Here is a 13,238-nt window from a genome sequence, read left to right as displayed (position 1 = left end):
CTGTGTGCCACAACTAAGGAGCGGGCAAACTGCAACTAAGGAGCCCATCTGCCGCAACTAAGACCCAGCGCAGGGCTTCCCTGGTGGTGCAGAGGTTAAGAATCTGCCTACCAATGCAGGAGACACGGGTTCGAGCTCTGGTCCAGGAAGATCCCACGTGCCGTGGAGCAGCTAAGCCCGTGCGCCACAGCTACTGAACCCCGTGCGCCTAGAGACCGTGCTCCGCAACAAGAGGAGCCACCGCAATGAGAAGCCTGCACACCACGGCGAGGAATGGCCCCCGCTCGCCGCAATAGAGAATAAGCCCAAGCGCAGCAGCGGAGACCCAGTGCAGCCAAAAAAAAAAAAAAAGACCCAGCGCAACCAAATAAATAAATAATTTCAAGAAAAGCAACAAATATCATTGGGGGCTTTTTTCTTTTGTAGCAGTGGCTGTCAGGAACAATGCTTTGCATTTTGGGATGCTAATATTACCTTTCCTTCTACACACACACTCTCTCACACACACATATACACACACACACTATTAAGCTATTTTTATTAGGGCTTAAAGAGAATTAATACATCTGGGGCTGATTTCTTTCTTTACATATTAAGAAAGGGAAAAAAACCCACCTCATCGAATTAGATTCTGCCTCATATCCTCAAAAGGGCATCATCTGCTTCTTGCTGCTCTTCCTAGACACGGAATGTTAAATTATAAGACTCTTTGGTGCTTAACTGTGTACTTCCTCCTTAGGAATCGGAGAAGATCATTGCAGAGTTGAACGAAACCTGGGAAGAAAAGCTGCGTAAAACAGAGGCCATCAGAATGGAGAGGTCAGGAAGTTAAACTCTGGAATGTTTCTAAATTTTCTGAGGAATTTAGATTACTTTTATAGTAAGAAAAGATAAAATAGAAGTTAAAAACAAAGAACCTTTCCTCCCCAAATACAAAACAAACAAACCCGTATGGGACTTATGGCCCAATTTACACTCTGAAGTGAAATTCACGTGTTCCCTAGGGAGTCGTGTTCTTAGTTACTGTACTACATGTTGCTAGGGATCCATATAAAAATTGAAGATATTGAAGAGTTTTTAATTTGCAAAAAGACTGCCTTTGATAAAGGCACAAATAAAAAAAAAGCTGTTCTGATTACTGACTTTCAGAGTTATGTTTTCTAGAACCTCTTTGGTAAGAGGTTAAGTAGTTTCAGTTGCAAACTTTCAAAATCTGTATTTTATCTTAACCTCCCAATTCTCTACCCTAAAGATAAACATAATCCAAAATAATACTTTTGCTATTGGAATAAATATACATTTAAAAAATGTTAGTTCCTATCTTCTTCCTTCATGGAAGATGAGGCAGAAGTGAGTGCTAACGTGTTTGTAAAGTGAATGTATGAAACAATTTTCTTCTCTATTGTAGAGATTTTAAGCTAGAATTGTTGAATGAATATGATGGTGGTCATGGGAACATGATATTTGAGAAAATCACATTTATAGATAATACTCCCTATATCAAAGTTACTTTCTGATTGCTTTCTTGGATTTTAAGGAATGGTTCTTTGAAGTGGATGTATTGCCTTAAGGGAATATTCCTTTCTTCCTTTTTTTATATTAATAGACATATTTATGAATTATTGTCTACCTCCAAAGTCAGATGTGACAAAGTTCTTATTTGGGTGAATATAGCTTTACCTAAGACAAGAACATACTTTATTTTGAATATACAATTTCTCTTAGAAATAATTTCTCATTAATGATGGGATAAGCAGATTCTTTCACATTTGTATTACTGACTTTAAACATGGACAGTTGCTTTTGCTCTGCGTTATTTTCCAATTCAAGTTAGACTGACTTACTTGACATTTTGGTATTGTTATTCTGATACGCTTGTTGCTTTTTCTAGAGAGGCCTTGTTGGCTGAGATGGGAGTTGCCATTCGGGAAGATGGAGGAACCCTGGGGGTTTTCTCACCTAAAAAGGTAGGGAACAATGTTGTGAAACTTAAACAAACAGAAACACTTTTTGTTTGTCTTGGTCACGAGGCACTTCATGTCTTTCAGGGCTGGCTCCTCTTCTTCCTTTTCTTTTAAGTCTTGAGACTTGGCTTAATTTCTGATATTTTTGATTTCATCTTACAATACAAGGCCAACCTGTTTCTAAAATGCTTTCAGAAATATTTACTGTTTATAAAATAAAATCCAAGGCAGTATAAATCTGTAACTTTTGGTCATGATTCAGTATGTTTCCTCATCTTCATCGTTGCTTTATCTAAAATTCCTAGCCTAACCTTGCATACCTTGCTTCAGTTTGGCTACTCTTTCTATGTAGTTTTCCCCACAGATGCCAGCAACCCTGAATTATAATTCTTTGGAAGCAGTTTCAGCTGTTCAGGTTTGTGTAGAAAACTACTGCTTCAGTTTGCTTTTACAGTTTGTGTGATAGACAACCACTGGACTGAGTAAAGCAGCTCCTGTCCTCATCCGTCTAGCCTCCTCTGCTCCCTTCTCAGTTTGTTTTTTTTTTTTAATGACTCCAGTAGTTACTGTCCTACTTACCTAGTCATAGTTGTTAAGTAGTAGATACATTTTTAGCTAATTAGAATAGCAAGGTCTTTTCTTTCTTTTTCTCCACCCCACCCCCTGCTTAGTTGCTTCTTAGTTATTATTAGATATTGGAAAACTATTATGAAATGATTATTTTGTATGCTTATTTATAGGACAGTAATAGAACATATATTGATGTACAAAGCATATATTTCATACTAGTAATAAATGGTCCTTCACTTCATATGATTTCAGATTAACTATTGGATACTTAAACATCTTCATGCAAGGGTCTGATAATGGTCTCTCTAGGTTAGCATGGAATGGGTGTGGAGTTTTCAACTGGTACTTTAATTTTATGTGATATGAAATAGTCCTGTGGTTTTTTTTTAGGATTCTCTGGTTAGGTTTTTCTTTTTTATAAATTCTGATGTGTTATTTTCAACAAAGAAAATTGATTTAGAGACATTTTATATATATATATATATATTTTTTTTTTTTTTTTTGCTGTACGCGGGCCTCTCACTGTTGTGGCCTCTCCCGTTGCGGAGCACAGGCTCCGGACGTGCAGGCTCAGCGGCCACAGCTCACGGGCCCAGCCGCTCCGCGGCATGTGGGATCTTCCCGGACTGGGGCACGAACCTGCGTCCCCTGCATCGGCAGGCGGACTCTCAACCACTGCGCCGCCAGGGAAGCCATAGATATATATTTTAGACCTGGAACAATAATAACAGTATTTCATATGTTTATATTGCCATAGGTCAATGATTTTTCAGTAAGACATTATTTTATTCAGATATATTATGTATGATTGTAGATATTTTAGCAGTTATAGGCTTGATAGAATTTAGATTGTGCCTTTGCATATATCTAAAGGTATTTTATAACATCTTTCAATGTTACGAACTGTGAGGAAAATTTTTATAACAACTTGTAAAATTATGGCATTTAACACGAATTATAAATAACTTGAATAAGTATTGTGTGTTATAAGTATTACGAACAGCACAGAATTCCAAACTGAGATCCCAGTTTCCAAAGCATTCTTACTTGATTTAACTTTCTAGACTTCTTCAGGAAAGGAAGGGATACACCACTGATCACATCCAAATTCAGTTTTACAACCTGTTTCTGATGTGTTAACTTGATTGTGGTAATCATAGCACAATGTGTATATGTATCAAATTGACACATTTTACAATGACATTGTACTACCTAAATAAATACAGACTTTGTCATTCATATCTCAATAAACTAGGAGAAAGTTACTTCTAAGGGAAAAGGAAAAAAAAAAACCAACCTGTTCTTGAGGTTCCGTTTTCTTTAGGCCAGTCTCATGATGGGTTTTAAAGAATGCTGCCCACAGAGGGCTTTGACTTTCTCAAACCAACAAAGCTGTTAACTGTAGAGACAGATGTTAGTTGGAAGGATGTAGAGGTTTTCCTAATTTCTTTTAAATCATCTTTTGCAGTCCCTTTCCTTAACCTGCTCATCTGACTCTTCTTTCATTTTTCTATATTTGCCGGCACTGTCTTGAGTAGATTTTGACCCCAAGACCATGTGACTTATTTTTGGATTCCAGTGGGGTATTTTCACCAAAGAAGGTTGGTTTTTAAAAGATTTTAGAAATAGTAGAGTTAGATGAAAAGGATTTTTAGAAGATGTATTACTGAATGTCAGTAATTTTAATTTCTTCTTTAAGATAAAAACTAACAAACTAAAGACAATAACTGGGACCATGGAAGAACTGATAAAAATTATAAAGGGAAATGATAGGGGATGTGGGAACATTTTTATAAAGTAAATGAAAAATTAAATATTTCTTGAGGTTGTAGGGGGCAAAAAATGATTTTTCCTCTACCTTTCTGAATTCTTGGCTGAGACCCCTGTAATAAAAGACAGATTAACAAGAGAAAAACAAAGAAGTTAATTAACATGTATACATGGGAGATACCCAGGGAAAAATGAGTAACTCCCTGAGATGGTTTAGAATTCTGGCTTACATACCATCCTAATAGGGAAAGGGGATGGGAAGGTAGGCCTCTCAGGGGAGCATAATTGGCTTTTAGGAAAGATGAAGGGACCCTTCAAGAGTAGATGGGAGGAATGATAGTTTGTGACAAAGTTTGTCTGGGTGTGGTATCAATTTCTAGTTTTCTCTCCTGGTTGATGAGACTCCTGGGAGGGGATTTCTGACAGCTGAGTTCCTTTTGGACCATCCGTGCTTAGGCAGGAAAGGGGATTCAGAGAAAGCCGCTCTCTGCCTGTACTGTTTTTCAAGTGCCTAATAGCTCAAAATAATCCGTATGTCAAAGTGGCATGTTTAGGGGTGGCAAATTCTGCTGTCTTTCAAGATTTTTGACCAAGTGTTTACAAAAATTATGATTAATCCATTCAGAGAATCAGCCTGCTCTAATTTTTCTTTTGTGTTCTCTATGCTTTGACCTTATCAAGAATTGGATCTTGTTCATTATCCCAGAACTCAGGTTTTTAAATAGAATGCATTAGTGTAGTTTGGGGAGGCCTGCAGAGAGTGTTTTCTGTTTACTATGGAATTGCAACTAGGAATGAAAGCAGTCCCTCTTCTAGGCACTCTGGTAATCCAAGAAGCCATCAGCCTCCTGTATGTCCCTGTCATTCTTACAGCCCTCTCAGTGGTACTTGCTCCAAATTGATCATCTGTAACCTTTTTCAGACGCCACATCTTGTTAACCTCAATGAGGACCCACTGATGTCCGAATGCCTTCTTTATTACATCAAAGATGGAATTACAAGGTACATTTGTTTCTTCTTTTGGTCACTTAATGTTTTCTTTTCTCTTAGGACGATTGAATAGCTAAAGGGAAGTTGTTTTGTGAAAAATTTCTTTTACTAATTTGCTGTTTTTCTTGTCTGAAATAGTTTAAACTATCCTCTCTACTCTTCTCAAATTAAGTGTTTTAACCAGCTGAACCAATTAATGTGTAGTTTTTTCCTAGCAGACCGTAAGTAAAATTTCACTCCTAACATTTTATATGAATTCATTAAGGAGAGTAGTTCACTTGTATGTTTTTATGATGCTCTGTGAGTTATTTGGTGTATCATTTGCCCCTTCGTTGCTTTTTCTGGTGTAGGGAGGTTGACCATATATGAAAATAGAGTTTGCAGTTCAAAGCCTCTGATTTAAAAAAAAGGCAATACCTTTTTTGTATGTACCAAAGAATATTCGTTGGGAGAAAGAGGCTCATTGTTTGTAGTGCTTTTTGTGTCTGAATTTCCCTGGGAAACACTTTCCCTTGTGTTCAGGGTTGGCCAAGCAGATGCTGAGCGGCGCCAGGACATCGTGCTGAGTGGGGCTCACATTAAAGAAGAGCATTGTATCTTCCGGAGCGAGAGGAACAACAGTGGGGATGGTGAGAGTTCTTGGCTTAACTTTTTCAGCAAACTTTTCATTCTATATGATGAGAAATCCCCAAGGCTTGGTATTCCCTGTCTCTTTCTTTCAGTGATACTTTCTTTTACAATCTAATATTTGAAAATGGAGAAACTTGGGCTGCTTATAAATGCAGGCATGGACATAGCTACTTTACATGAAAAAAGCCTGGACAAAAGGAGCCGTTTTGTTACTGCCAAGAATTGAGCGGGACATAGGCAATTAGGCTTGGTCTTGAATCTTAATTATTTGATAGACTAGTAAGAAGGGAACAAATATCCTGGGTAGTGGGAGATTTGAAGAACCTCTGGTCTTAAGGCAGTAGAATTTATTTTTACCTAAAAGGGAAGAAAAAGTCCACCTTGATTTTTGTCCAGGTTATTAACAAAACAACAACAATCTTATAGTACTTTTGTGTTGTATAATTTATTCCTCCCTTAGTCAAAATATTAGCTTTGGATCTTAGGTTTCTGATTATTACCTATATCTCATACTTAAGATTTCTGATGGTTTTCGTTTTTATATACTGAACTGTCAGATATCACTGAAGCTAACATTTCCTATCTTCTTCTGAAGTTTGTCAAATTCATTTAAATGTTTCTGAGCCACAGCCCTGGTTCTGGTACCCTAAAATGAACTATTATATAGCTACTCAGCCACTTGGTTGGTTGCAGGAATCTATTCTAGTCACCTTGAATCCTCACCTGCTTTCCATTATTTTCTTCCAGTGGTCTGTGATGCTAACATTAGTTTGTTTTCCTCTTAGTTATTGTAACCCTGGAGCCCTGTGAACGTTCAGAAACCTACGTAAATGGCAAAAGGGTGGCCCAGCCTGTTCAGCTGCGCTCAGGTGAGACTGGAAGAGGCTTGAAGTCTTCAGAACACAGGGCTTGTGCAAGCAGCTCTTTAATTCTTTATCTAAAGGTTGAAGTGATAGTCAGCATTAGGATTTATGTTCCTGTAAAACTCCAAAAGCTGTCTTTTTGCATTAGGGAGAGTTAGGTTATTAACCTAGATGCAACACATTTAAAAAATGATTTCTCATCCATGTTTCTGTTCTGTGCTAGGAAACCGTATCATCATGGGTAAAAACCATGTGTTTCGTTTTAACCACCCGGAGCAAGCACGGGCTGAGCGGGAGAAGACTCCTTCTGCTGAGACCCCCTCTGAGCCTGTGGACTGGACGTTTGCCCAGAGAGAGCTTCTGGAAAAACAAGGAATTGATATGAAACAGGAGATGGAAAAAAGGTAATGTACAAATGTGATGTGGTCCACGTGACTCTCATTTCTTTTAAACACATAGCAGAATTCATGAAACAGCTCAGTGATTTTGCAATTTATTCTTTCCTCTCTTGCTTCTCTTTTCCGTCTAGGCTACAGGAAATGGAGATCCTATACAAAAAGGAGAAGGAAGAAGCAGATCTTCTCTTGGAGCAGCAGAGACTGGTAGGAGTGCATCCTGAATCCTCTGTTAGGAAAAGGGCAGCTTGCTTTCATATCACACCTTCCCTGTTCCACAGATGAGCACTCGCCCAGTTGCTTCTCCACCTGTCATTGATACCATACACTATTCTCTCATTTCCTTCATGGAGAAGGAACTTACATCCCCTGGTAGCCTTAGCCTGAAAAACTGTCCTTAAAGGTACTACTTCTGTGCCTCTTATGTCTTAAAGTCAAGTCTTCTATCAAAACCAAGTGCTTTTTGAGGAAATAGTGGGAGCTTTTCTAGTAGCCTTTTCCTTTTGATAGTGGTTTTTGAGTATGCACCAGTGGTGGTTCTTTTAATAATAATTACTCTGAATATTGAATTTGGTGGGTGTTTGCCTTGGTTTTGTTTCTGATCACCTGATAGTACTAATTCTCTGCTCTTGGGCTGACTTGGGGATTGTTCTTGTGCTGGGTGGACTTTTTTTTTTTTGTAAGTTAAACTGTGTCTAAAAGTGTTGCTGCACAGTTGCATGTGTTAATCCTTTTCTGTTCCCTGCATGGAGTCTGAATCCTAAGTAAGGGTCTCCGTGGCATATGGGGCGACAGTGGAAGTAGAGGCTGCACACCCAACTCCGAGAGGAGAGGGAAGCCTTGTTTCTCTGGGTTGAGAAAGGGTTTGTTTGAGCAGCTGAAAAAGTCAGTTTATGGTTGCAGCTTATAATGCTAATGGCTATAGCATTTTATGATGTTAGTTGATTTTCTTTGTTTTGTAGAAACTGAATCTCATGAATGAATAAGTTTATCCAATTAGTTAGACTTTATTTTTTAAAGTCATCCAGTTTTGGTTTACAAAGCCCTGGTTATAAGAAGCTTCTTGGCATTCATTTGATGTATAAGAAAAAGGCATAACAGCCTTTGGACACTGTGATACAGTTTAGGAATTCCTCATTTTTTAAGATTCATGGACTTCTTTTTAGATAAGGGGATATTAGGGAGAAAGCTGGGGTACTGGTTTCTTCCCTTAGCATAAAATATACCATGTAGAATACCGAGTGTAAACAACAGCATGTAAACCACAGCCTGATAGCCGTGCTCTGCTTTGGAGAAGAGAGGCTATTGCTGAGTGGGCCAAAAAAGCCAAGGACTTGTGCAAAAGCAGTCTTTTCCAGGGCTGCTTGGTTCTCAGGCTTGGCAGTGGGTTAAATAAATCAGTTAGTTTGTTATCTTGGAAATTATAGTAAAGCCCAAAAAAGAATGGATTGTAAGAATAAATCAAGTGTTTGGGGCAAGATCATAGCAGTGTTATAGGTAGAGTCTCTTTAGGAGGCCTAGTTGGCATTTAGTTTGTAATGGAAACAGAAGGGTTTGGCTACAATGTGATTAGGGGCTTGAAAGCTTTGTGACACATGAAGGAGCCTTTTATCTTAATAATGTAGTATAATCTAATATCATGCCTCTGATGGTCTGTGGGTGATCAAATGAGAACAGGTAAATTAAGCTATATTTATTGTTAATAATAGTGCCTTGTATTTGTGTAGTGCTTTATAATTTACAGAGAGTTTTAACATCCATCATTGTTTTGATCCCCAAAACAACCCTCTTTGGAAGCTGTATATGTAAATAAAGTGGCAAATATTGCCTCTAGTTTATAGTTGAGGAAGCCACGTCTAAAAAATGCTGCCCACTCTTAAATACCTGTTAAGTCATGGTTCTGAGGCTTAAACTTAAACTTGAGTCTTCTGACTTGCTTCAGTGTTCTGTCCAGTAGAGCGGTGCTTCTCAACAACTTGGGAGTCTTATTAAAATGCTGATGCTGACTCAGCAGGTCTGGGGTGGGACCTGAGATTCTGCATTTCTAAACAGCTCCCAGGTGATGCCAGTGTGGCTAGGACCAACCTTTGAGTAACTAGGTGTAAGAGAATAGTGATGGCTGGTGATCATTCTATTCTGTGAAATAAAGACAGTGACCATTGAAGAAAGGGAAAGTAAATGTCTCTAGGACATATTTAGTTTCCAGAGGACATACTTAGTTTGCAAGTAATCAGGTTTACAAACAATAAATGCTGGAGAGGGTGTGGAGAAAAAGGGAACCCTCTTGCACTGTTGGTGGGAATGTAAATTGATACAGCCACTATGGAGAACAGTATAGAGCTTCCTTAAAAAACTAAAAATAGAAGTGCCGTACGACCCAGCAATCTCACTACTGGGCATATATCCTGAGAAAACCATAATTCAAAAAGAGTCAGGAACCACAATGTTCATTGAAGCTCTGTTTACAATAGCCAGGACATGGAAGCAGTCTAAGTGTCCATCAACAGATGAAAGGATAAAGAAGGTGTGGCACATATATACAATGGAATATTACTCAGCCATACAAAGAAACGAAATTGAGTTATTTGTAGTGAGGTGGATGGACCTAGAGTCTGTCATACAGAGTGAAGTAAGTCAGAAAGAAAAAAATAAATACCGTATGCTAACACATATATATGGAATCTAAAAAAAAAAAAAAAAAAAAAAGGTTCTGAAGAACCTAGGGGCAGGACAGGGATAAAGACGCAGACATAGAGAATGGACTTGAGGACACGAGGAGGAGGAAGGGTAAGCTGGGACGAAGTGAGAGAGTGACATGTACTTATATATACACTACCAAATGTAAAATAGATAGCTAGTGAGAGGCAGCCTCATAGCACAGGGAGATCAGCTCGGTGCTTTGTGACCACCTAGAGGGGTGGAAAAGGGAGGGTGGGAGGGAGACACAAGAGAGAGGAGATATGGCGATATATGTATATGTATAGCTGATTCACTTTGTTATAAAGCAGAAACTAACACACCATTGTAAAGCAATTATACTCCAATAAAGATGATAAAAATAAATAAATAAGCTCCTTTAAAGCAAAGAGGTTGCTTTCCTCCCATAAGTCCAGCTTTCTACTCCAGTTAAAGTTCTTGTCCTCAAGAGTTGATTTCTAACCCTTCAGCCTGAAGCATACCTAACAGTTAACAATACTGAATAAAAATGTAATTTTATGACCCTATATTGGTCAACCAACAGATATATTTTGAATGTACCCTATGGATATACATTGAGAAGATACAAAGGAATTATTATTCAGTAAATATTTAATATTTATTATATACAATTATTTTTGCATAACAACAGCATTAAAAAATGGAATTCAGGCTCATGAGTTTTCTATTACAATGATTCCCCAAATGCATCCCATTGTTACATTGCTGAATATTCTCTTATAGTTAGTGCTTGATTATACGCCTGGTCCTTTCTGTGCTTGCTTTTTCACACGTGTTTTGGGTATTTTCTCTCTTTTATTTGCATAATCTTCATGCAGAGTCTCTTTAGGAGGCCCACTTTGCATTTGGTATTTAATGAAAGCAGAAGGATCATTTAGTGACATGTGAATTGGACAGATCTGAGTAGTTTTTCCAGCCCTGTAATAAATGAATCTAAATTTCTTAAAATCTCTCTTTTTTTTTTTTTTGACATGAGATAGGATTTGCATCTTGGCACATAAGCTTTGCAAGAGTTTTCAGTATCATGGTCAGTATGTGATGGGGGTGATATGTTTGAGCTTTAAGGAGAACATATTCTACAGAGTCAATATGATAGTATTTTAAAAAGAAAGAAAATTATGGCCACTTGATGAGTTCTTTTAGATTTATGTAAACTCATTTAGTTATGTTTTATTTTAGAGTTTAAAGGCATAACTTTTCTCTCTTAAGTATGACATTAAAGCAATGATTAGAATATTTCCTGAACTAGGTAGTGTTCATTTCATCATTAAGCAGTTTTTAAAGGAAAAGAAAAGAAGCCAGGAAAAAACCTGATAGTTAATTATGTAGGAAGAATCAGAGAGAATTTGTGTTCTATAAAACTCAGTTTATTAAAAACAAACAAAAAAACTCAGTTTATACATATTTGCAAGAAAACTTTTTTAGGAGTCAGACATACTTTTTTTTCTCTAATATTTATTAATGTCATCTTTTATCACTTTTTTATCACTTAAGATTTTAAAAAGAAAAAGAAAAAAATAGTATAGAGTCTGTAAATTTAGCTTTATCTGCTTTTTGCTGCTAAATTTTCAAATAGGTAGGGGTTATAAATGGTTTAGTAACCATTTATAGACAAATAGAAATAATATAAATCAGTAGTAACATCTCCAGATTCAGGGGCCAAATTATTATTATTGTTAGAGGTTATTTTTTTGTTCCCTAGAAAGTAACTGTACCTAGAAACATAGAAATCTTTGGTCTAGAAAACAAGATACTATTTATCAGTTTCAACTCTTTTTTTTTTTTAAACCCTTTCCTAGAGATAATTTTGGTAATCATAGCCAAAGTAAAAGAGACTATTAAATAAGAATATTTTCATTTCCTAGACTATCTTGAACTACTCCTCCAGTGAGTTGTTTCTTTTCCTAGGAACTTTTTTTTTTTTTTTTTTCCAGTACGCGGGCCTCTCATTGTTGTGGCCTCTCCCATTGCAGAGCACAGGCTCCGGACGCGCAGGCTCAGCGGCCATGGCTCACGGGCCCAGCCGCTCCCTGCGTCCCCTGCATCGGCAGGCGGACTCTCAACCACTGCACCACCAGGGAAGCCCGTTCCCAGGAACTTTTATCTCCTGAATAGAAATTCTTCCTTAATCCTATCTGTCATAGGGAGTTCTAAGTCCAACACTGCTTTCAGTTAGACCCATGTTATCAAGATTTGCTTGTGTTAGTTAAGAATAATTGGCTATTGTCCAAATAGCCATTGAAACTGCTTAGCTGTGAATTCAGGCTGCTGTTTTAGACCTAAGTAAAGTTGTTTGAAAAAGAGGTAATGGGGCAAAGACAGCTGGAAAGACAGAGAGAGATAACATTTTAAATTGGGTCCATAAGCAGAGTACATAAGCAGAATATAACCTTTGTGTTTTATGTGTTGATAGGAAGAGTTGTCAACTTAAAGTAATATTCCTCGAAAAACTAGAAATACCATGGGTTTTCATAGATGGAACACGTCTCTGAGTTGTATTTATTAAAGTATTACTTGGGGAATTTTGAATAATGTTTAATGAAAGTATATTTACCTAGCTTAATTTATGTTCTGGAGATTTGTTTCCTAAAATTTTGGAGGTGAGGTATTTATTGTTTTAAGTGTGTGGAAAACAAAGTAGCAGACCCACTATGAAGATCCTTTTTTATGCATCCTTATTCTCTGGATAACAAACTTTAATTGTACAAATGAAATCGATCAATTTGACCTGACCCAAGACAGTAGCAAATCTGATATATGCTCATGGAAAGACTAGTTTCAGAACTGTCTTATCGTCTAGGAAAAAAACCAATTTGGTTGATAAGAACCTCACATGGTCTGCTAATAGGGATTCTTAGCATTTTTAACATAATCCCTGTTTGACTGCTTTTTCTACTTTCTCATCTTCTAACTTTTTTCTAGGGCTGCTCTTTTTAGTAAAGCTAAACAAAACGTGGCATCCTACAGCATTACTAACCTTTGTTAATCCGCCTGCTCGTCACATCTTGTATGGCATCTGTGCTCACTCATGGGGGAAAGAGTTTCTGGAAGAAGCAACAGCAATAACCAAGGCAAATGTGGGGAAGTGGCTGCATGGGTGTTAGCATGTATGGGGCAAAGGTTTTACTTCGTTTTCTTGAGATAGTGGAGATGTTATTTCACAACGTTTTGTTAATAACTTCATGTGACCTTACAGTGAGAGGCTGTTTCTCACTGTTTCAGTCCTCCTAAGAAATTTGATTGCAGATTTCATCACTTAAGGCAGAAAGTGGAAATTTGGATTAATGTTACTAGAAAAAAAAAAAAAGCAAATCTTTATATTAATAATAATCTACATA

At 37.4% G+C, this 13,238-nt stretch overlaps 2 protein-coding genes across 15 annotated transcripts in view; one reads left to right on the top strand and one right to left on the bottom strand.

Annotated features, from left to right (window-relative positions):
- The window catches only part of KIF1B (kinesin family member 1B), a 148,347-nt gene that overhangs the window by 73,148 nt on the left and 61,961 nt on the right, over positions 1-13,238 (top strand). For all 14 annotated transcript variants that reach the window (XM_004272374.4, XM_049712536.1, XM_033432913.2 and 11 more), the window contains 7 exons: positions 740-819; positions 1,892-1,967; positions 5,227-5,306; positions 5,817-5,923; positions 6,710-6,793; positions 7,011-7,191; positions 7,317-7,389. In XM_004272374.4, coding sequence (XP_004272422.1) covers positions 740-819; positions 1,892-1,967; positions 5,227-5,306; positions 5,817-5,923; positions 6,710-6,793; positions 7,011-7,191; positions 7,317-7,389 — 681 coding nt within the window. The remainder of the gene's footprint in view (positions 1-739; positions 820-1,891; positions 1,968-5,226; positions 5,307-5,816; positions 5,924-6,709; positions 6,794-7,010; positions 7,192-7,316; positions 7,390-13,238) is intronic.
- The window catches only part of CLSTN1 (calsyntenin 1), a 523,112-nt gene that overhangs the window by 458,528 nt on the left and 51,346 nt on the right, over positions 1-13,238 (bottom strand). The gene's annotated exons all lie outside the window — the stretch shown is intronic.

Source organism: Orcinus orca, chromosome 1 (assembly GCF_937001465.1).
Source record: "Orcinus orca chromosome 1, mOrcOrc1.1, whole genome shotgun sequence".
Lineage (NCBI taxonomy): Eukaryota > Metazoa > Chordata > Mammalia > Artiodactyla > Delphinidae > Orcinus > Orcinus orca.
The sequence above is the reverse complement of the archived record's forward strand: the minus strand, read 5'-3'. Positions and strand labels throughout refer to the sequence as shown.